The sequence below is a fragment of the Propithecus coquereli genome, unplaced genomic scaffold (assembly GCF_000956105.1).
Source record: "Propithecus coquereli isolate 6110/MARCELLA unplaced genomic scaffold, Pcoq_1.0 Scaffold390, whole genome shotgun sequence".
Classification (NCBI taxonomy): Eukaryota; Metazoa; Chordata; class Mammalia; order Primates; family Indriidae; genus Propithecus; species Propithecus coquereli.
Window position 1 is genome coordinate 317,511 of NW_012149619.1, and position 25,043 is coordinate 342,553.

Genomic DNA, 25,043 nt, shown 5'->3' on the forward strand with positions numbered 1-25,043 from the left:
TTGGCTAAGATCAAGTGTAGTACACACAGCCAGAGGCCAGCACAGACCTCTGCATTGCCATCGGAGCCAGCCTGCTTTATTACGCTTGTGTTACCCCGTGCCCAGGGGAGGATGAGGCTGGGACAGGGGCCTCCAGACACATGGTACAATCCAGTAGGGAAGGACTTTTCGAGCACTGCATGTGACCCAAGTCTGGGCTTCATGTCTCTAAAAACAATAATCCAAAGTGGACATGGAGTGGCTCTTCTTTTCTTACTTGGAGTCACAGCCACCAGACTTTTGGTGTCTGAAGTTCACATTTATTTTCTCTCTGTCTACAAGTGAACCAGAGACGACCAGGAGGCTGGGCTACTATTCACGCGTGCGCTCTCTCTCTCTCTCTCTCTCTCTCTCTCTCTCTCTCACACACACACACACACATACACACATACACATTCACATTTCCAAACAGCTCCCAGGTGGGTCTCTTAGAAGGCACTGGTTTGGATCTGGTTGGTGACTCCTGGCTGCATTATTAGAGTATGTCTTGAGGGTAAGTTCTCATTCATGATGGTGCCTTGTGACAAGCATTGCTTAAAAGCTGTCCACAGAACTGTCCAGGAAAAGATGACCCAGAGGTGGTTTTAGGAATGTTAATTGGGTAAAATTCGGAGCAGTCCTTTGGCCAAAGAGTTTGCTAAGACTTCTGGTTGAGGTTTTTCTGGAGCATGACCAGAGCTGCCCCGACAGCCGCGTCCACATCCTGCCCGAAGTCCACTGGCAAAGGGAAAGCCCTCTGCACCTCCTGCTTCAGCACCTCGTTCCTGGACAGCGCACTCCCACTGCCCATCACCCGCTCCACACCCCACTCTTGCAGCTGCTGAAACGGGAGCATGGAGTGCAGGTTCTGAACGATGCCTCGGCACAGGGCGCGGGTCACGTGCCCCAGGGAGAGGTCAGAGGAGGAGATTCTGGTCACTGAGGCCAGCTCGTCCGGCAGGTGCCTCTCCCCCAACACTGTTGGGGTGATGGTTAGGCAGGTGTCTTTCTGCTGCACAGCTGCCTGGATCATGCGTGAATACACAGTGGATTCTTCAACCTCCAGGCCTGCCAGAAACAGAGAAGATCTGTGTGAGCTCACACAGCCCCTTCATGCAGGTTGAGACAGAATAGAATTCCCATGGGGCACAAATAGGTCTACTTCCTGCTTCTCCCCACATTGTGGCTGGCAGCTTCTGCGCTCAGGGACTCATACAGTAGGGCTAGCTACACTCTCCCCCAGATCCCGGCCAGGTGTCTCACTACAAACCCCAGCCAGACTTCAGAGAGATGTCTCATTAAGTGTTGCCGTGAGCCTTAACCCTAACCCAGGCTTTCTTAACAAGGGGATCAAATGCATACACTGATTCGTAAGTATCATCACAGCTGCTAGTAGAGTCATTAGCATCATCACAGAAATCCCAGGATCCCAGACCATTCACAGTCTAGGGCACACTTATTCTTTTTTTTTTTTTTTGAGACAGAGTCTCGTTCTGTTGCCCGGGCTAGAGTGCTGTGGCATCACCCTAGTTCATAGCAACCTCGAATTCCTGGGCTCAGGTGATCCTCCTGCCTCAGCCTCCCAAGTAGCTGAGACTACAGGTGTGCACCACCACACCCAGCTAATTTTTCTAATTTTAGTAGAGACGGGGTCTCACTCCTGCTCATGCTGGTCTCGAACTCATGAGCTCAAGTGATTGTCCCGCCTCGGCCTCCCAGAGTGCTAGGATTACAGGCGTGAGCCACCAGGCCGGGCCCCTAGGCCACACTTGTCATATGCACAGGGCACCTGAGGCCCAGGGAAAAGGGATGTGTTGACCATTCTACAGTTTGCTGGTGTCAAGCCAGAGTCCTGGTCAGATTTCCCACACACACTATGTTAGCTCTGCATTCTAGAAAAGAGAAAGAAAAAAGGAGGCTTTTGGTTTCAATATGCTTTGACCTTAGAATCACTTTTTATCTCTAACTTGCCATTAACTTAGGGAAAGCAAACGTGGACTTAATAATAGGAAGAAAGTTAAAGACCGGAGACTTGTCACTGATGCAGCACACTGGAATCTCCTAAGAAGCTTTAAAAGCACCGTGGGCTCCATCCCCAGACTTTCTGATCTAACTGATCTGGCCTACAGCCTGAGGGCTGGGATTTCTAAACACTCCCCAGGTGACCATGACCTGCACCCAGGCTGGAGAGCCGCCAGCCCAGACCAGTGCTTCTCAACTTGAATGTGCAAGCGAATCGAGTAGGAATCTTAGTAAAATGCAGCTTCTGACTCAGCGTGCCTGGGTCGACCCTGAGACTCTGCATTTGTTCAAAGCTCCAGAGGAAGCCATACTGCTGGCCTGCAGACCACGCTTTTTCAGAAGAAAGTTCTAGAGCAGTGCTTATCAACATTCACAGGCATCAGAATCACCTGAGGAACTTTCATAAAATGTCATGCTCAGGCTACACACCCCCGGGCCAAATAAATCAGCATTTCTGGGCATGCACTAGGATGTCAATATTGCTTTAAATTTTCACAAGGATTCCAGTGTGCAGCTGTGCTGAGAACCACTAACACAGAGTCACAGAGGAGTCACACCATCAGAACATTTAACCTATGCAGATTCAACCACACACACTAGGGAATCAGAGAGAGAGAGAAATAATTGCAATATTGCAGGCAACTCGTCAAATTTGATCATCAGGACTCCTGGTTAAAGATGGCAGAATGAATAAGTGTCTTTCCTCTCCCTCTAGAAATTCCACTAAAATATCAGTAAATTAAAATTTAAAAAAAGAGAGAGAGAAAAGTCAACAAGGGCAAAAAGTACAGGAGAGGAAGCAAGAAATGAGAGATTTTGACACCCGTTTCAAAGCAGAGACAAGGAAGCTACAGCCTGGGAACCTACACAGAGGATGATGCTGATGAGAAGCCAGTTCATCTTCCATAAGGACTGGACCTTGCAGGGCCAGGAAGGCAGAGGTGATACCAGGGCTAGAACCAAAAGCCCATGAGGCCTCCTGAACCCAACTCGCCAGTGCAGCCCAGTCGTCCCCGCTTAAGTGGATTCGTGCCAAAAGACTCTTCTCAGTCTGCATTTCCAGGCCCTTGCACTGACTCCAGAGGCTCTGCAGACTCTGCTGGCCTCACCACGTCCCATTTGCCCCCAGAGGGCAGGTGCACGGGGCCCACACATATGGCTCTGGGGACACAGAGCCAAATGCTCTGCAGCCTTCAGTATGATGCCTGTGGGCTGCACCAGCCAACTCCCCCCAGAACTGATCGGAGACCAACACTTCGGCTGCCACACCTGCTCCAGTTAAAACCAGAGCAACGACTGGCATTTCCAAAAAGCACATACAACAGCTCTAGGAGTTTAAAGGACTACCTGTCAGGACCAGCACTGGGTTAGAAATGGTAGAGTAGGGTCTGCTGTTTTTCTCTATAAATCCTCCCATATTGTTGGTTTTTTTAAAATCATGTGCTTGGTGACTAGCCTAGTATGTGTGCACAAGTATATAAATCTATAGGACCGAATCCTTGGAGGGGAACTGCTGGATCAAAAGATGCACACATTATGTTCTCTCCTTAGAAGCTACACCAGTTTATACTATTAATACCACGAAACATACGACAGAGGCGATCTCTCCATATCCTAGGAAACATGGTATGTTTGGTAACTTCTAAAAGAATAGATACAGAATGTAAAGCCACCAAGATAATAAGGAAAATGGGAAAAGGAGATAAATTTAAAAAAATCAATCAAATAGGAAGCGGAGAGGCTAAGGAAACACAATGACTGAAAGCAACGTAGGATCCTGGATTGGACCCTGGACTAGAAAAAGGGCATTAGTGAGAAAACCGGTGAAATCCAAATAAAGTCTATAGCTTAGTTTTGGTTTTTTAATCATGTGCTTGTATTTTTTCAGGGAAAACTCAAAAAAGAATTTTTTTTAAAGAGTTGAGGTCTCACATGTTGCCCAGGCTGGACTCAAGCAATCCTCCCCCCTCAGCCTCCCAAGTAGCTGGGATTACAGGTGTGAGTTTTCCAAAAGAGTTTTTATGGAAAGGATAAAATATACTCAAAGTCTTTTTCCTCACTGGCAGGCGCTTGAGCCATGACCCAGACCTCAGGGCTACTTGAAAGAAAGTGAATATCAACCATAGGCCTGAGAGAGAGCCGGCTTCTAGCTCTGCGTCTGCATTCTTGATTCTCGGCCTCATCCTAATCTATCGGCAGCAGTAACGGAGGCAGAAACTGCTGTGAGTTGCCAAGTGTCCGTAACGTGGGCTTAGAACCACAAAACACTAGAGCTAGGAAATACAGAAGGGAACAGACTTGCTAAGGCCATGTAAGGACTCGGGGACAGAGCTGGGAACCGAGTCTACTCTAGTGGGTTCCACCCACCACACTATGCTTATGTGACAAATGCTTTCATCACACTCGCTGTGAGCCAGATGCTGTTCCAAGTGCCTCCCAATATTAACTCACTTAACCCTTGCAGTGCTTTGAGGTAGATGCTAGGATAATCCCCATTTTTAGAGGAGGGAAGTGAAGTACACAGAGGGGTTAAGTAACCTGCCCAAAGGTACACAGTAAGTGGCAGAGCTGGGATTCAAACCCAAGCCACCCAGCTTGGGAGATCCTGCTCTAAACTACCACAAAAGGGTAGAACTCCCTGTTTGCTGAACTCTGGAAGATAGTGCAAACCTAGGGTATTCTGAATAGAGTGAGAGTTTTATTTTTATATTTTGTGTATTGATATTTCCATTTCTGGTTAATAAATGTAATATCTTTTATCTGAGTAAATTTTATTGGATTTGCTATGATTTTCAATAGGTTAAGTGTTTTAAGTGCATTTTTGACTATATTTTTGACTATATTTTCAACTTACAATGGGTTTATCAGGATGTAACCCCATAATAAGTCAAGGAGCATCTATCTGTATATGCAGAGCAGAGGAAGACCTAATAAATTCTACCCAAAGAACAAAGGAAGGGAGCAGGAGGCCTTCAGAGTTTCCAGGAAACCTTATAAGAAAGTGAGTCAGGAATTACTCACCAGGATTAAGTGCTACGAGGATTTTACAATATTGTAAAACACCAGGAGTCTTTTCACTCATTCATGTCTGATCATTCTATTTTCAGCTGTCTGTAGTCATCAAAAGGAAAACCTTAAATACAAGGAACACAGGGACTCATGGACAGAGAAAGTAAGACTGTGGAACGGGGAAAGCTGGGGAGACTGTTATGATACTCCATGACCAAGGTTGGGGGGAAGGTGCCCCCTCCAAAGAAGAGAGTAGGTGACGGCAGCTCAGAGGACGAGAGGGAAAGAATCTGCATGCTCAGATCCCTAAGGAAGGAAGGAATGTGCTGGGGCCTGGCGGGGTCCGAGGCCTGAGTCTAGATGCTGAAACAGCATGTTAAGACCCTGCCACATGGAAGGGACAAGCAGACAACTCACCACTGCGTGGGCCACACCTTACCTAGATCTGCCATCCACTGTGCCAGCATGTGGACGAACGTGGCCAGCACGTTGCCCCCGTTGAGGGACGCTGCCACCCCCAGGTAGGTCCTGTCGAAGTATGGGAAGTAGGCGACTGGAGCCGTGGGGTCTGGGGTCTGCGCCGGCTGGAATCCTGCAGGCATGGAGGCCGCCAGCTGGACCGAGGTGCTGATGTTGAGAACTGGGGTCCGAAGAAAGTAGAGTTTAGGCCTGTCGGGCTAACTCGTCACAACAGGGCAGTGGGACAGAGTGGTGGTTTTAAAAATATGTCCGCGTTGGTTAGTGGGGTGAGGGGTTGGGGACATGTTGGTCAAAGGATACATATTTTCAGCTAGATATGAGGAATAAATTCAAGAGATCTATTATACAGCAAGGTGACTATAGCTAATGACGATGTGTTGTATTCTTAAAAAATGCTAAGAGAGTGGATGTTAAGTGTCCTAACCACAAAAAATGATGCTGTGTAAGGTAATGCATTTGGTAACTAACTAGATTTAACAATTCCACAATGTATGTATACTTCAAAACATCATGTTGCATGTGATAAATAGTATAATTTTATGTGTAACTTAAAAATACATAAATTTGGGGGGAAAATTTATTATTAAACTTTTTTTAAATAAAAATATTTCTACAAATTCTTTGATACTCCTCCTTTCAAGAGGTAGAGACTGATTCGCCTCCTCATGAGTGTGGGCTGGCCTTAGTGACTCGCTTCCAATGAATAAAATGAAGCAGAAGAGACAGTGCGAGACTTTGGAGACTAGGTCATAAAAGGCCCTGCGGCTTCTGTCTTAGTCACACTGTCTTGGAGCACTTGCTCTGGGGGACGGCAGGTGTCGTGTCGTGAGTAGCCCGTGGAGGGGCTCCTGTGCTGAGGAGCCGAGGCCTCTGCCAACAGCCCCGTGAGTGAGCTCAGGAGCAGATCCTCCAGGCCCGGTCAAGCCTTCAGATGACTGCAGCCCCAGCGTGAATCCAACCTCATGCGAGACCTTGAGCCAGGCCTTTCAGCTACTCCCAGATTCCTGACCCCCAGAAACTGCCTAAAATAATGAATGGTCTGTTGTTTTAGGCTACAAAGTACTGGGGTAACTTGTCACGCAGCAATAGATAACTACTACAGAATAAGACCTCAGACCAAGTGTTCCATTCTCTGCAGAGGTTTTATTTATCTGTGGCAACTACCACCTCCTTCTCATTCCCAAGGTATTCTTCTTAAACCCGTGGCCCACCAGCAGGGGAAAACTCCCAGTCCCAGCACAGAGGGGATGATTTTTCTCCTCTGATTCTAGGCCAGAGCCTGTGGACAGTTCCAGCAGTCTCTTCTCCATTTCTCACGAGACCTGGCCAAAAAGCATGCTTTTCACAATCTATGTGGAGGCCAAACAAACTGAGTTCAGCATTCAATTTTCCACCTACTGGTCACAGGCAAAGCAAAAATAAGCCTCAGAAAGCCAATAGCCTTTACTTTCTGCCACACCAAGCCTCCTACCATGACTATAAACCAGAAGCAGCAGGCCCTCTACCCGTCCCCTCAGGTGCAGGGGTCCACAATGGGGCTGACCAGCTTTGCCCATGGACAGAACCCAACTAAGCATGGGCCAGCAGCCCCAATCTGGAACCAAAGAATGTAACCATCTCAGTGAAGAGAGGTCTAATTCTTACCTTCTTCCCATTTTACAGGCCCCTTCCATTTAGAAAGCACATTATGTCCAGGCACACAGGAGCCCTCTACAGAGGGAACAGCCTAAGAATTGAAAACCACCGGGTAGGAAGAAAGAGTCTGGCAGGCACCGTCCCAGTCAATCACACAACTGCCCTCAGGAGAAAGGCAACAATCGTCACACTCATTTCGGATGATGACAAGGGCCCAAGGAGGAGACTAGGCCTGCCCAAGGTCACACCATAGGAGGTGAGGAGCTGAAATCCCAACTCTGGGGGCTGGACTGCAAAGCCTACATGAGTTCCCTGGTAGCCCTGGTTTGAGATGGAGGGATATAAGGCCAGAGATGGTGTACTGGGAAGACTAAAAGTCACAGGATTAACTTAGCATCTTTTCCTGGGACACTGATTTTAGTTGAAAATTTGGGAGAAAAAGATGTTTTTGAACTTTCTTCATCTTCAAAGAGTTTATCACATATATGTACAAACATAATTGGCAGAATTTCACTTTTCCTTGTCAGCTGTCAGCTAATCTTGCATTTTTTCCACACACTGACTACATTGTTAACTGAGTTGAATTATAATATGTCTAACTGACGGAGGGGAAAAAAATGTCATGACCAAGAGAAAACCCTGGGTAAGATGAGCAAATTCTCTGCTCCTCTCAATAATAAGGAGAGGCCCCAAAAGTGGACTCGCTCCCCAGGCTACCATGAGGATAAAAAAAGATACACAGGCTGGTGCAGGGATAGTGACTAAATCATCCTTCAACCACCCTGCTTGGGCAAGCAGGCCTAGATTCTACTCTAGACCAGGAATGGGCAAACTACGGCCCACAGGCCACATCCAGCTCACCATCTACTTTTGTATGGCCAAGAAGCTGAGAATGGCTATCCCATTTTTTAAATAATAGCTTTATTTAAAAGCTATTTAAAAGCTCTTAAATATTAACTATTAAAAAGTTAGAGCAGAAAGTTCCTAGTTAGAGGTTAGTTGGTGATTTCTGGGTAGTGCAATTTCTAGCTTCAATTTACTATTTACGCTGGGCTTTGGTTTGTTCATGTAGGAATTTATAGTGCTAGAGCTACCATAGTCTAATAAACTCGTAGTTAGAATTTTTTTAAACAGTACTGATAAATATTATAAAATGTAAGTGAAAGTGAAAGAAATAAATGAAGCCAGATAAAGGCCATATATTATATAATTCTAGTCATATGAAATGCCCAGAATAGGCAAGTCCATAGTGACTGCTAAAGGGTACAAGGTTTCTTTTAGGGGTGATAAAAATGTTCTAAACTTGGATAGTGGTGATGGCTGTACAGCTGTGAACACACTAACAACTGGTAAGTTGTACACTTTAGAAGGATACATTTTATAGTGAATTTATGTGATTTACAGCAACTCCAAGGCAACCAACAACCTAGAATGACCTTTGGACTTCTCCTAATAAGTGACTCTTACTTAAGTCAGCAGTTTATCTGCTTCTGTCTTATGTATTTATGTCTTTGTATGAATAAATGTATGTTTGTGTGTTATTATATGTCATATTTTTTGGATGGTATTACTAAACCAATTTATAAAATCCCTTAAAAGAGTTCTATTCAAATTGGCTTGAGATAAATGAGCGCTCATGTAAACTATTTCTAAAACTTTCAGAAATATAGAAACTGACCCAAGTGTGGTTTTTTTCCTAAATTCACATAATTTAGGTAGTTCTCTGGTAAGTAAAATTCGTTTTAAATTTTTAGTAAAATAAAAACAGGAATGTTTTCACAATTGTCAGTTTTCCTTAGGTTGCCGGCAAGACAGTTTTGTGTTATCTCTGCTCGATGTGTAAGACCATAAAACCATAAATCCACCCTAAGTGCATATGTGCAATAAAAATGAATTGTTTGATGAATATTGTGGAAGTTAAAAAAAAAGAAGGAAGAACCATGTTTAGCTTTTTCAGTTTCTTTGCTTCTGTGCTATTTTTGATATTTGCCTGATTTGTCAACAAAAATAGAATGAGGTAATGATGTAGGGGAGGGGATTAATGACAGAGAGTTCCTTTGAAGGATCTGTCTTTAAGTAGATAAGGGGAGTCCAGAGACAGCCTCTCCCAGCTCGCCTATAATCCTAGCACTCTGGGAGGTCAAGGTGGGAGGATTGCTTGAGGTCAGGAGTTCAATACCAGCCTAAAAGCAAGACCCCATCTCTACTAAAAATAGAAAAATTAGCCAGGCATGGTGGCACACGCCTACAGTCCCAGCTACTCAGGAGGCTGAGGCAGGAGGATCGCTTGAGCCCAGGAGTTTGAGGTTGCAGTGAGCTATGATGACGCCACAGCACTGCAGCCAGGGTGACAGAGTTAGATTCCATCTTAAAAAAAAAAAAAAAAGAAAGAAAAGAAAAGAAAAAGGGAAAGAAAGGTTCTCCCTGCATTTCCTATTTTTCAAGTGCTTTCAGCTCAAAGCAATCAATATACCAAAGTGGCATAATCTGAGGTGGCATTTCCTAAACATGTTTGACCTCAATCTAACTTTAAGACATACTAGAGGGCCTGTGGAGTATCTGAAAGGATCTGTAAAAGAGAGATATTAATATTAAACTAATTAGGCTTATTTGATATTTTAAATTATATGGGAAGCATTATCAAATAAGAAACTATGCTTAACTTCCTTTGAGTTATATTTGCATGGATATGTTATTAATACGTGTTCCAAAAATTCCTAGAAATCTGATATGTCTTGGTATAAGCTGTCAGCCATGAATTTCTGTTACTATGTTAAATTTTGTATGCCACGGAAAATAACCAAATTTCCTTGTCAATTGCATCATTATTATAATGAATCCTCATCAAAATTTAACTGTGCCATTTTAAGTCTTATCATCCGTAGACAGCTATTGTTTTGATTCTTCTCTAAAAGCATTTGCACCCAAGTGTGGTGGCTCACCCCTGTAATCCCAGCACTTTGGGAAGCCAAGGCAGGAGGATCACTTGAGATCAGGAGTTTGAGACAAGCCTAGGTAACATAGCAAGACCCCATCTCTACAAAAAATTTTAAAAATTAGCTGGGTGTGGTGGCACAGGCCTGTAGTCCCAGCTACTTGGGAGGCTGAGGCAGGAGGATCGCTTGAGACCAGGAGTTAGAGGTTACAGTGAGCTATGATCATGCCACTGCACTCTAGCAGACTCTGTCTCTGAAATAATAAATAAGAGCATTTACAATCAGCTACAGTCCAAAATTGTTTCTTCTTTAAAGAGATTTGTGGGAAAGACTCTGATAAGTACTCTGGAATACTGGTTTCTAACAACTTTAATACCATATCATTAGACTAAGAATTTCTAGAATTCCAATGAGGAAATGGTGGGTTCATGAAACTACTAAGCAAGACCAAGCAGAACAAGAATTAATTATATGGGACTGAATAACTGATGAGGATAATATTTTTATGATTTTTCATTTGAAACATTGCTGGTTCTTTAATTTTTGTTTCCCAGATTTAAGGAAACATTTTTTTCCTTTTATTTTACACTATCCAAAATTGGCAGCAATTTGGTAAAATATATTTTCGTGAATAAAAATTGAAATATTTACTTTTTCTCCTTACTTGACCCTCCAGAATTTGGAAAGCTACTTGTGAATATTTTTAGTATATGGCACTATAGTTATTGGCATAACATCAAAAAGAATCTGCTCTCTTTATAACAGTATACAATTGAAAACATTGGTCGTATTACCAAAATTTGATTGGAATGCCGTATTTATGAATGTGCATAGAATGCCTGGCTTGACAGGTTCCCAGTCTTACAGTGAGTGAGTAAAAACTGTCACTTCCTAGTAGGTTGGACTAGTCCTGAATACTTCTAGGTTCCTTCAATTCAATTTTCTACACTTTTCTGACTTGGAGTCACGAAGGAGAAGAAATGCTTTGTTCCCGAAAGCCCACAAGCTGGAGATGGACAACTTGATTTGTTTTCAGAGGATGGCCTTCCACTCAGAACGTTCACTGAAATGCCCAATGCCATCACCAAAGACATTCAAACTGCAAAATATGCTTTGAGCTCAAATTTAGAAATCTTGACTAACTTCCCTCTGGACTCAGAGACTAATTTTATAGGTTTTTTTTCTAGTCATTAACCTTTGTTTTTCTTTTGTTTCCATAAAAATATTAGTTGTACTATCCAGGAGGCTGAGGCGGGAAGATCCCTTGAGCCCGGGAGTTTGAGTCCAGCCTAGACAACACAGCAAAACCCCATCTTGAATATATTTATATATGTGTGTGTGCGTGTGTGTGTGTGTGTGTGTACTAATTGGTTTGGTTCATGGGGACCTTGGCTAAGGAGCATACTCCAGTTTCTTGGTATTATCCTCCTGACAGTCATCCTTATAATCTGGTGCACTATATTCTCTCAAGGATCTCAAATGTGCCTTCACAGCCATCAACGGTATGCCAGATGGTCTCACTGTGATTAGGACAACAAAAACGAGGTCAACAACAAAAGGAATCTTTCTTCAATGAGCCTGATGTTGTAAAATTGATGTTAATCAATCTCCATAAATGAGAGGGGGAAATTGTTTTTAAAAATTTCAAATGGGAGGCCATTAGACTGGGGTGGCTCTGGTACTTCAAATCCCTATGTGAACAAACCAAAGTCCAATGTGAATGTAAAAATGAAAGAAGAAACTGCACCAATCAGAAACCACCAACTAACCGCTAACTAGTTTTCCATTCTAACCAATCAAAATCATTTTCTTTGTCTTGCTTCTGCAAATACTTTACAGAAATCTCCCCTCTTTCCCTTCCCAGTGGGGTGCTAGCTCCTTGTGTTCTGGGGCTACCCCAATTCACGAATCACTGAACACTCAACTAAACTCTTTAAAATTCAGATGTGCTTAAGCTTGTCTTCTATAAGGTAGGTATTCATTCCTTTTTAGCTATGTGGATGAATTTTTTTAATCCATTCAGCAGTTGAAGGACATTTGGGTTGTTTCTACTTTTGGCTATTATGAATAATGCTGCTGTCAACATCTGTGTACAAGTTGGTTGTGTGGACAGATGTTTTTAGTTCTCTTGACTGTATGTCTAGGAGTGGAATTGCTGGGCTGTGTGGTAACTCCACATTTGACATTTGAGGAACTGCCAGACTGTTTTCCAAAGGCGCTGTACCATTTTACAATCCCACTAGCACCTTCTCACATTTTTAAATGGTTGAAAAGAAATCAAAAGGAGAATATTTCATGACACATGAAAATTATATGACATTCACATTTGTCTATGAATAATGTTTTGTTGGAACACAGCTACGCCCATTCATTTACATACGTATTGTCTATGGCTGCTTTTGAACTCCACCAGCAGAACTGAGCCATTACAACAGCAACTGCATGACCCACAAAGCTGAAAATATTTACTGTCTGGCCCTTTACAGAAAAAGTTTGCCAACTCCTGCTCTAGACTGCTGCCTCCACCTCACTGTGATTCTGCACTTCTAATCAGATCTGACATAACTTTCATTAACAAACATATAATACCAAAAACCCTAACCTACTAATCTATTAATATGTTCTCAGTCATGGAGTTACACAGAAACCAGCCAGCTAAAGAGAGCTCTTTCCCTCACCTGGCCCTCGAAGGGGTTGCCCTGCTGGCCTGTAAACTCCCTGAGCAGAGGATTTCGCCTGCAGGGATGAGGGTGTTTTTTATCTTTACATTATAATGATCTCCAACAGGATACTGAGGCTGCTAAGTTCTATGTGTCCCTCGGGTCCCCACACAGAGCTGGTAGAGGTAGCTTAGAGGTAGCAGTATAAGCCTGGGGAGAGAAAAAAAAAAAACTCACCTGCATCTGTCCTTTGGGCCATGCAAGAATAGACAGATGCCTGTAAATCACCCATGGCCACGCCCACCGGCGTCCCCTTTGGGATTTCAAGCCACACGTGGGAAGTTCTGCCTGCCACACTGCCAGGCTCGGCGATGTCTGGGAGCAAGTGGATGGGAAAGCCTGAGCCCTTCAGTCTGTAAAACAAACATGGACACCCATATTGACCCGTACATGGTTTCGTGTTTTTTCTTGTTTCCAGGAAACTCAGCAAGGGAAAGGGCTATAGGACACACACAGAAGGAAGGAGAGAATCCAGTGTTGTCACAGACAGCTTTTTTGGCTTTTTAAAAACCGTGAGCTTAGGCTTTGTAAATAGTGTACACTGGTTTTCAAAAGCTTAGGATTCACCTTCCAGGAAAGAAAACAACAAGATTAAGCAGGAGCGATCAATTCCAGCCTCCTGTGTTGGAAGGGAAGGCACTCTGCAAAGGGAGGCGGTCGGAGTTTCCGTGCAAAGTTATGATTGGTTAGCACAGTCCAAAGTCAAACCTGTCGATCTCCTGAACATCAAATGCATTCATCACTCAGGGTTAGTGAACACAGGGTTGTCAATTTTACAAAATAAGGCTGGTCCAATGGTAGTGGGTTATTAGAATTTATTAACATTAATGTCACTAAAGTTGGTATACAACCCCCCCACTGCTAAACTTGACTGGCTTAAAAAAATAAAATAAAATAATTTTTAAAAATTTTACAAAACATGCTAGAAAGTCCTTTACCTGAACTACCAGGTGCTTTTTGTTTTATTTCAGAGCTCAGAATTTGGGCCCTGAAGAAGTGAACTTACAGAGCACTGGACTTCTGTACCTGAAAAGGCAAATGATCGTTTAAAAAGAACTTAAAAAGCACCCCTTAAGCCTACAACCTCTAGTTCCTAATCTTATTTTAAAGTATATTAAAGATTGAAAGTTGTGCTTTGAAATCTACAGGCTGGGCCCAGGGTCACAGAGAACAGGGGAGCCCAGCTTGGGTCTGGGTGGCTGTGGAAGAGCAGGACAGCACGGCAAGGGCAGGTGCAGGGGGAACCCCCACCCCAGGGCTTCAGTTACACTGGGCCCACCCGTACCCAGTGACAGGAACGGGCTGGGAGCACTGGATGCTGATCCCTGACCTCTAGGAATCCTCCACCATTCCCAGATGGGAAAGGCCCCACTGAAGCTCGAGCTCTGGAGGTGCCCTTCAGCCTGGAGCCAGCCTGCAAGGACGTTATACTCACATCTCCGAGTTCCAGCTTTGGCTCTGAGTGTTGAAATATCCCCAGCTAGCAGCATTCTGGTCAGACATCAGGGGTCTCGGCAAGCCACACAGCATGGCAACCACATAGTCGTGGATGGTGCCAGCTGCATCGTAGGACTTCAGGAACTCTGGGCTGTTTTTCACACCAAAAACAATTCGACATGGTTTAACATGGACTTGGAAGCACGTGCTGCACCTAGCTGTGGGCAGTGGGGACTAGACATGGCATAGCTAGGTGGCAGCAATAATCCCACATGCTGTGGATCAAGTACAGCTGGATCCCCTGGAGTGAGGGCCTCCCAGCTGCTCCAAGCAAAGTCAGCCCAAGTCAGCCCCAGGGGAGGGGACTCAGAGGAGGAAGTGTCAAGCCTGGGATAGCAGGACATTGTCCTTCTCAGCAGTCCTGCAGGCCTGACCCTACTGTGAACTCACCACGTGACCTTTGGCAAGTCACTAGCCCTCTCTGTCTCCTTTCCCCATCTGGGTGAGAACTGGATAACCGGTAGAGAGCCTTCTGCAAAAGGAAGCAGTTCTGGACCTAATTTAGGACTTATGACTGCACATGGTGCCAGGCCCTGCTCACTAAGGCACAGTCCAGCAGGTGGAGTGATGCCGATGTGGCCCCTCACCCACTCACTCTCCTGGAAACCCAGCACCTGATTCAAAGAACAGTTGTCCGTACCGATTTTTCAAAAGCCAGAAGATGGTCGCACAGCCGAACCCCGTGGCCACGCTGAGATGGGACTCCGGCTGGGGCAGAGAGGCCAGGAACCCGCTGCTACACCGGCCATCCTGCCATGTGACCAAATGGCTCACAGCTCTGGGCTTGAACAGGGGGGTAGCCCCTCCCTCTGTCCATTCACAGCCTGGAACAAAGGAGATTACCAAAAATGGAGAAAAGAGCACCTGACAGGCACCAGCATGTCCTTGAGACTATGCCACTGGTGAGTTCACAGCACAGACACTCATCACCCTGTGACAATGCTTGGCTCACACATGGGTCCCGATAGCAGAGCGCCCGTGTTTAGTGCTCAGCTCTACCACATAATGGGTGTGTGACCCTACTCCCTGCATTTGTCCCACTTCTGTGTTTCTTTTTATTCATTTTTTAGGTAGAAATTATATTTCCCACCACCACATAAAAGATGATGTTTGACACAATCTCAAGTCCTCTGGCTCCATCCTTCCATCCATCATCGTGATGACGTTATGGAGGCTTGATTCTGGGTGATTACCAATGTATATCCTCTTTCCTCGGGCCTTAGCTAATTGGTTTTTAGACATCAAACTTTACTAAGGACTCTGGCCATCTTTACTTCATTTATCTCTTGTGACATCTGCTGGATTTTTCTCTGCTCTTATTTAAATATTTCATCCAAAACTATTCCAAGTGTAGGTCTTCCTATGGTAAAATGTCGGAAGGCCTATGTTCCTCTGAATACTTTTTATTGTTCTCATCCTTGAATGATAGTTTGATCAGTTATAAATTCTAGGTTCTAAGTTTCTTTTCTTCAATGCTTAAAAACACTATTTGTGGTTGATTGCCACAAACTGTTTGCTACTCCTCCCATTAAGAGGTGGCATCTAAATCCTCTTTCCTTGAGGCTGGCATTGGTGACTTGCTTGACTAAGAGAATGTGGAGGAAGTGATGTCTGGGGACTCCCAAGGATGGATAATAATAAGTGCTGAGCTCTCACTCAAGCCTCTTGGAACACTGTCTCTGGGGAAAACCAGCCCCCAGGTAAAAAGTCCAACTACCCTGAGGCCACTGTGCTGAAGAGACTACATGGAAAGGGCACATGTAGGCATCTGCAGGCCGTTGCCAAGGAAGCCTGGACTTCCCCACCAAGGTCCCAGGCATTGAGTAAAGCCACCTTGAACCCTCCTGACTCATCTGTCCACCAGATGAATACCATCAAGCAACCTCCATCAACTCCACAGAGAAGAATTAGTCAGCTGAGCCCTGCCCAATTCCTGACCCCCCAAAAATCACAAGATATGATAAAATGGTTGTTGTTTTAAGTCACTCTGTACGGAGGTAGTTTGCTATGCAGCAATAAATAATCAAAATACTATTCCATCGTCTTTTTACAGAGTGTTGCTATTAAAAAAAGTCTAATGTCAATCTGTTCCTTATTCTTTTATACGGGATCTGATCTTTTGCTCTGTAAGCTTTTCGAACATTGTCTTTGAAATCCTTAAAAGTTCACAAAATACATCTATCTAGCTGTGGGGTTTTCCTTATCTCTCCTTTTTAACATTCTATGGGCTCTTTTAGTCTGGGATGTTCCATCTTGTTTTGTCAATTATGAGAAATTTTTCTCCATTATTTCTTCAAATATTTCCTTCTATCCACTTTTATTTTTCCCTTTCTGAGTCTCCTATTATTCAGATGCTAGTGTTTCTATTTGTATCCTCAATATCTCTTAGCTTTTCTTTGATATTTTCCACCTCTTTGTCCTTTTCTCCTTCCTTCTGAGAGATTTCCTCAATCTCATCTTTCATTCTCTAATTTGATCTGAAGTTTTATCCATCTGCTATTAATCCTATATATTACATTCTTCACTTCAGCTATTACATTTTTCATACCTAATATTTCTGTTTGAGTCTTTCGATGTTTCTTTTGTTGTGTCCTTGCTAATATCTTCCTTTAACATCACTTAGTGTATCAAGCGAATTTTAAATTCTCAGTGTGTCCAATTCTAATAATGCTGCTTCTGACAGAATCTCCATCAAATAACCCAGCACAATGTTTTCCTTGTGAAATAGTTGTGCTCTTCAAATGTATTGTAATCCTGACCTGCAGAAGCTGATTTTGCCCTTGGAATATTGGCTACTCTGTCAGGCAATGTAAATGGGCCAGTTCCCATCAGCCCCAATAAGCTGGGGAGGATGGATGGGTCCTGGGGTGGACCCACAGGTAAATCCACAGCTAATCCATCCTCACAAAATATCTCCTCAGGTCAGGGCTTCCCCTCTGTTGCCCAAGAACAAACAATGTTATAAGGACCCTTAGATTATAGGTCACCAGCCCTGGATTTGAGGGGGACATCTGCTCTTCTCTGCCACCTTGATTTTATTCCTGAAGATACCTGAGTTCCTGTGGATATGGGGACAGGCACCACTTGTTCTAGAGCCCTGTGAGCCAGAGGAACCAGCAAGTCTCCTCCTGGTTTATCCTCCCACAGGCAAGGCTGGCTGCCTCTTGCCCCAGAACCAAACCATCAACACACGCACACACACACACCAGCTCAAAAGGGCCCCATCACCCCAGGGTTTCTCATGGTGCTCTCCCATTTTCTTAGTGTTTTTCTCTTATGATTCCCCTGAAAATGATCTTGGGAGGAAGAGCTGGCAGTGGAGCATCTTAGTGACAACTGTATCTGGAATGTACTTATAACTGTTTCCCTGATCCTAGTGGCTCTGCCTGCCTCTGTGTCTTGACCTTATGCTTGGGCTACTAGCAACGGGAAGAGTTAGAGTTAGGGTTGGGAGGGGGGTGTTGCATGTATATGGTTGTGTGTATTAAATGAGTTAACACATGTAAAGCATTTAGAATAGTACCTGGCATGCAGTGAGTGCTCAATAAATGTTAGTGATGATGGTGATGATGAATAAGAACCTTTAGCTTCTGAACTCTGTGCATGGTTCCAAGACTTTTCCAGTAGTCTTTGAGAATGAGAATGTACTCTCTTACATAGCTTTTGTTCTCTCTTCTCCTCAAACAAGGGATGTTTCCCATACCTCCATGCAATATAAATACAACCACTGCAGCAGAATGGGGAAAGAATGTTGACATCAAGTGCCAGTCCAGAAAAGTCAACAGCAATTGAGAACACCCTGGACCTAACGGATGTAGATGAGAATTGGGCCTCCACTGCAGAATGGGGCCTGCCACAAAGCAAAGCAGGGCACACAGCGTGTAAAGCTGTCTCATGGCTATGTCCGATCTCAGATCCCATACTTTGGAGCCAAGGCCATTATATTCTCCTATAAATTTGCTCATTAAGAACCAAAGAAGCAGGGCATAGTGGCATATGCCTATAGTCCCCACTACTCAGGAGTCTGAGCAGAAGGATTGCTTGAGCCCAGGAGTTCAAGTCCAGCCTGGGCAACATAGCGAGACCCCATTTCTTTTTTTCTTTTTTTTGAGACAGAGTCTCACTCTGTTGCCCTGGCTAGAGCGCCAGCCTAGCTCACAGCAACCTCAAACTCCTGGGCTCAAGCAATCCTTCTGCCTCAGCCTCCCGAGTAGCTGGGATGACAAGCATGCGCCACCGTGCCCGGCTAATTTTTTCTATATATTTTTAGTTGTCTGATTAATTTCTTTCTGTTTTTAGCAGAGACAGGGTCTTGCTCTTGCTCAGTCTGGTCTCGAACTCCTGAGCTCAAACAATCCGCCCACCTTGGCCTCCCAGAGTGCTAGGATTACAGGTGTGAGCCACCACGCCCGGCTGAGACCCCATTTCTAAAAAATAAAAATAAAAAACCAGAAGAGCCAAAGAAACTTACCTTCCCCTCCCCCTTTGGTTCTAGGCCATAAAACATCCATTCGTTCATACATGCATGACTACATAATGTATTTATTGAGTGTCCAACATGTATGAGTCCCTGAGAATATAACAGCGAACAAGGAAAAGTCACTACTTGCATGAAGCTTATATGCTAGGAATGGAGACATAAACAAGCAAATATATAATACCAGGTACTTTTAGCTGCTATGAAAAAATACACAGCAGGGTAAGGGGAAAGAGAGTGATAGGTTATTGAGGGTGGTCAGGGAAGTCCTCTCTGGGGTGACATGTGGGCACAGAGCTGAATGGAGTAAAGAAGCCAGACTTAAGAATATCTGGGGGCTGGGAGCGGTGGCTCACACCTATAATCCTAGCACTTTGGGAGGCCGAGGCAAGAGGATCATTTGAGGTCAGGAGCTCAAGACCAGCATGAGCAAGAGTGAGACCCCGTCTCTACAAAAAATAGAAAAATTCACTGGGCGCGGTGGTGCATGCCTGTAGTCCCAGCTACTCAGGAGGCTGAGGCAGGAGGATCACTCGAGCCCAGTAATTTGAGGTTGCAGTGAGCTATGATGACACGACTGCACTCTAGTCAGGGTGACAGAGTGAGACCCTGTCTCAAAAAAAAAAAAAAAAGAAAAAAGTATACCTGGGGACAAGTGTTACAGGTAAATGGAATAGAGGGGGCAAAGACTCTGAGGGATCTTGTCAGGCAATCTCTGGTTACCATCCCTGGCCAATGCCCGGCATGTTACAGGTGAAGGCTTTGGGGATCATGGACCTGAAACATCTGTTTGGCGCCATATTAAGTTTCACCTGGGGACAGGGGTTGTGGGTGAGGAGACGGGAATGGGGAGGCTCCCGCTCAGGACAGTCTACCCCCATGGCTGCACTCCTCCCTAAACCTAAAGCTGGGATTCTTGTCCCAGCCCTAAAGCTGGATCTCTGCAGCTTTTATGCAATCCCTTTATCTGCTTCCAAAACTTTTTTTTAAATTTTTAGACTGCTATTTTTGTTATAAAACAAAAATAGAGTGCTTGGCATGTACCAGGCATTGTTCAAAGTATTTTAAAAATATTAATTCATTTAATCTACATAATAACCTTCTAAGGTAGGTGTGATAACTATCCTCATTTTACACTTAAGAGAAATGAAGCACAGAGAAGTTTTTAAAATTTCCCTAAGTTCAAACAGCTAACAAGTGGTAGAATCAGAACTCAGATCTAGGCAGTCTCTTCCAGAATCTAACCTGATCAATATATTCTTTTTTTCCTTTCTTCCTTTCTTTTTTTTTTATTGGCAAAGAATTGAGATATTTTTAAGTTTTTAGTGACACATGAATGCATTCCCAATATAAGATGTTCAAGTATTACAGATAAAGCAAAGGCCCTTATCCATCCTCCGCCTGAGTTCCAGCCGCTTCTTATCTCTGTCAGCACTTGTCAGGTAACTCTCTCACGGTTTTACACTCACACAACACATTTTGTTTTGTTTCATTGATTTGCGTTTGGGGCTTTTGGTTAGTTTTTGTTCTTAGTCTATTTTTTCAAAAAAAATAGTGCTGTAGGGCCAGGCGAGGTGGCTCATGACTGTAACCCTAGCACTCTGAGAGGCCAAGGCAGGAGGATCACTTGAGCCCAGGAGTTCGAGACCAGCCTGAGCAAGAGTGAGACCCTGTCTCTACTAAAAATAGAAACATTAGCTGGGCTATAGTGCTCGCCTATAGTCCCAGCTCCCTTGAAGTGAGCTATGATGACACCGCTGGATTCTACCCGGGGCAACAGAGCGAGACTCTGTCTCAAAAAAAAAAAAAAAAAATAGTGCTGTATTGTATTTTTGTTCTAGGGGTTGTTTTTATCATCCAACAACTTGTTCTGGAGTTCTTTCTATGTCGATACACCTGAATGAACCTTCTTCTTTTTAAATACTATACATCATTCTCCAGCATGGACCCACCCGCATTTATGGAACCAGTCCCATAGAATTGAATGCCAAATTTTTCACTGTAAACAAGGGTGCAAGGAAGGAACTTGATCATGCCTGCTCATGCACATACTCGTTTGAGCCCCGAACAGATTCCAAGAGGTAGAACTGCTGAGTCGTAGCAGCTATCTTATTTTTAATAGGCCCTGCCCAACTGCCCTCCGAAACAGGTACACTGATTCACATTACCAGCAGCAGCATTTAAAAGAACCAACTTCCCACTCACTTTGCCGACTCTTACCATTACCAAACTTTTTGCTTTCTTACACTCCAGTGGGTGGAAAATGATGTCTCATTGTTGTTTTCATCTTCACTTTCCTAATTACTAATGATATTGAGTATCTTTTCACATATTTATTAGCCATTTGTAGTTCCTCTTCTAGGAACAATCTGTTGATACCCTTGGCCCATTTTTCCGCAGGGCCATTTGTCCTTTCTTAGTTATTGGTTCTGCATATATACTGACTTGTTCTTTGTCTACTATACATTGCTAAATATTTTCTCCCCATCTGCTGCTTGCCTTTTAGCTTTTTTTTATGATCTTCATTTCTCTCCTGCTTTTACTGAGCCTGGAAATGGAGTCTGGAAACTGGCATGACCACAGGCCTTTCAGAAGAAACTAATCACTCCCTCTCCTCTCCTCTCCTCTCCTCCAGCCTGCCCGCCTGTGCCCTCACTGACTCACTCAGCTCTCTGCTCAAGTTCCTGGTGCCCATCTGTGGTGACTGCGTTCTGGAAGGTAGAGGCTGCCTTCCCTCGTTTCTACGTCTCCCCCAGGGCCCAGCACTGGGCTTTATATGTTATAGGAACTGAAACCAAACTGAATTAAGGCCACCATTAAAAGCAGCAAGCCTTGATCCCAAATGTGATTTCACTAAACTCCACTAAGCAGGTATCATCATCATCACCAAACAGTAGCTTTCCTTCTTCCCAGAAACTGAAAACAAACCCAGAAGGCATGTGGGCTGGCTCAATGAAATATTAAGCAGCTGTTTCCAATGATGTGGCTGATGGTTTGTGTGGTTGTTACAGAGCCTGGGAGACGGGCAGAAAGGAAGGCGTGTGACCAGACCACAATCATTAGACCTCTCCTGTCCTCCTCGGGAAGGGTTTTAGTATTAAAAGAACATTTATTCTCATTAATGCAAAATTAAGGAGTTTAAAAAGCTTTTACAACCTAGACTCCCTCGGAGAGGCCAACTCTAACACCCTAATCGCCTTCTGCTCCTGCTGCTGCTTGGAGCCAAGCAGCTCCTATGGCCCAGCCGGCCCGACGACAGGCTGACCAGAGGGAGGGAAGGAGGGAGGGCTGCTGCATCAGCTTCCCAGCCCCATCCTGGGAATGATCAAAGGATGCAGCACTAGACACCAGTCCCTCTGGGAGGCAAGTCACCACACACTGAGCCCAGGGGACTCTGAATCGCTGACTCTCCAGGCAGAAAGGGTGAATCCAATGTTCAAATCCTCTTAACTACATCCCCCCAACGTAGCCATCTGTCCTCTGCTTATAACATCTGCAGTAAAATGTCAATTTTATTGAAGCTGGGTGATGGGTATGTGTCAGTTCATAGCACTATTCTCCCTATTTTTGTATGTCTATGCAAAATTGTTTAAATTTTAAAAAAAATTTTTTAATGCCTGCCATAACAGGGAGCTCACAACCTCCTATAGGAGCCTAATCCCTTCCTTGGTCATTCTGTTGGGAAGTCCCTTCCTTCATTGAGCCACTGTGCTCTCCTATAGCTCTGGTTCCCCCAGAGGCCTTTGAAAGCTCAGTGTCTGGGCCAGGCATGGTGGCTCATGCCTGTAATTCTAGTACTCTGGGAGGCCAAGGCAAGAGGATCACTTGAGGTCAGGAATTTGAGACCAGCCTGAGCAAGAGCAAGACCCCCATTTCTTCTAAAAATAGAAACATTAGCCGGGAGTGGTGGTGTGCACCTGTAATCCCAGCTACTCAGGAGGCTGAGGCAGGAGGATCACTTGAGCCCAGGAGTTTGAGGTTGCTGTGAGCTAGGCTGATGCCATGGTACTCTAGCCCAAGTGACAGAGCAAGACTCTGTCTCAAAAAAAAAAAAAAAAAAAAAAAATCTCAGTGTCTAAAGTCAGATAGACCTGAGTTCAAAAGCTGGAGTTGTCACTCACCAAAATATGACCCTAAGCATATTATTCTAACCGCTTTGAACTGCAACTTCTCATCTGCACAATGGTGACTCTAGTGTAACCTAGGTCATAAGGTTATTGGGAAATTTTGATGAGATCACGCAGGTAAAGTCCTTAGCCTGGCACCTGGCATGTGAAGTGGTCATTGTTATCTTAATGGCTTAGTTCTCTTCCTGGGGGCCAAACAGAATACGTCACCCACCTCTGCACCTTCATAAGACAACTGACTAAACAATGCTTAGCACCTGAGCCCATAAAAAGAATACGCCGTAGAATTCAAAATATCATAAATATCTGTGATTGGGCAAACAATAAAAAGTATGCCCAAATTCAAAAGAATTCCCTCTGTATCTTGACATCTCCTACAGCTACAGCTAACCTCTTGGTTGTCAGCACTAATGTTCTGAGACATAAATAGAGAGAGCTGTGGAAAACACACTCTGCTGAATCCTAAGGAAGAATCAGACAAAACTCACCCTTTCCCTCTGCCTGTTCATGGATAATGTGCTAATGGTATGTGAGTGGATAGTTCACTTATTCATTACACATTTGTACAAGATGGAATGCACACAAAATACAGGAGGCAGCCCGTGTTATTTCATTCCAAGGAGCGAGACCCTAGTTCCACTGCAGGATAACCAGACTCTTCATAGAAAGCCCTTTGCAGCACTTTTCTAGCTCTGTAAGTGACCACTACCAGCATGAGATCATCCCCTGAGCCCAGCATACCTTGGCCTGTTTTCCAAAACAAGACTCCGTGCATTTGTCCTGACACTCCGATGCCCCCGACATTTCGGAGCTGCTGCCGAGGAAGGGCAGCAATGCACTCGTTTAGGGCCTGGATGATTCTATTCACATCCTGCTCCCGTCCCTGGAAACAGAACAGGACACATTGGCCAGGGGCAGACAAACAGGCAGAGGGTGGGGATTCCCCGGGACTGAGGGTTCTCCACCACGTCCAGCAGGGTATGGCGTAGGAAGGTGGTGGGCAGGGCGCACCTGCAGCCTTCACAGATGAGGTGCAGCTGCAGATGAGGTGCAGCAAACAGCTTGGGCTCTGCCCTCCACTGTGGTCAGCCTGAACTGAGAAAGCACTGCTCCATGCCATAAATAGGAGAAATGAGGGAAGGGTCTTTCAAGAGGAGCAGTGGGGTTGGGAGCACAGCAGGGAGGAGCCTGGCAGGAGAGATGTGGTCAAGGAAGGTCTAAGGGACTAAAGAACCTTAGGATGAGGCCTAGTGCTTTCATCCATCTGGCAAGCATTTTCTGGGCGCCGTGAGAGCCAGGCCCTGGACTTTGACACCAAAACCCACAGAGCAAAGGTGGCCAAGGAGGAAGCGCAGGAACATGTGGGGCACAGTGCCAACGGGGCCAGGCTGGGGACTTGGGGGGATGAGGCTGGAAGTGAGGAGAGGCTGGGGCCTAAGCAATACTCTCCCTAAAGGGAGAGCCCCTGGGGTATTCTGCGTGGGAGCATATCATCATCAGAGCTGTGTTTTCAGAAGATTAATTGGGCAATGGTATAAACTACACAGGATGAGACTGATAGTGGGAAAAGATTTTCCAGGGGTGGAAAAAGATTAAAGAAAGTCAGGACCATCTTTTCCTGATTAGCCTTTTTTTCTGACTTCCTTTCTCCTCGAAAACTTCTCTTGGCAGAATAAGCTTGAAAGACAAAGTCATGAGAGGTAAGCAGAACTTAATCAATTATCATATTAAGGTATTAAGAGTTAAGTGGTCCTAAGAGACAAGAATATGAAAAGGACACAGGATTTGGACAAAATTCTTGGGCAAATTCAAAGGTCTTGGAGTCAGATTGGGGGTCAGGGGTATATTTTGAGATCTTAAAATTAAATAAATACCAAGTCCAATCATGCAGTCTACCCAAATGGGTAGGAGGCACAGACTCAACTTTGAAAGTAGGCAACAGGCTGAGTGTGGTGGCTCCCACCTATAATCCTAGCACTCTGGGAGGCTGAGGCAGATGGATCACTTGAGATCAGGAGTTCAACACCAGCCTGAGCAAGAATGAGACCCTTATCTCTACAAAAAATAGAAAAACTAGCTAGGTGCAGTGGTGCATGCCTGTAGTCCCAGCTACTCAGGAGGC

General features: G+C 44.6%; 1 protein-coding gene across 1 annotated transcript in view; it reads right to left on the reverse strand.

Annotated features, from left to right (window-relative positions):
• Positions 1 to 272: 272 nt before the first annotated feature.
• SHPK (sedoheptulokinase) overlaps positions 273 to 25,043 on the reverse strand; it is a 32,345-nt gene continuing 7,574 nt past the window's right edge. The window contains exons 2-7 of the mRNA XM_012652582.1: positions 23,663 to 23,804; positions 14,958 to 15,141; positions 14,256 to 14,408; positions 12,998 to 13,173; positions 5,489 to 5,689; positions 273 to 1,086 (exon numbers count right to left, since the gene is read on the reverse strand). Coding sequence (XP_012508036.1) covers positions 677 to 1,086; positions 5,489 to 5,689; positions 12,998 to 13,173; positions 14,256 to 14,408; positions 14,958 to 15,141; positions 23,663 to 23,804 — 1,266 coding nt within the window. The 3' untranslated portion in view covers positions 273 to 676. The remainder of the gene's footprint in view (positions 1,087 to 5,488; positions 5,690 to 12,997; positions 13,174 to 14,255; positions 14,409 to 14,957; positions 15,142 to 23,662; positions 23,805 to 25,043) is intronic.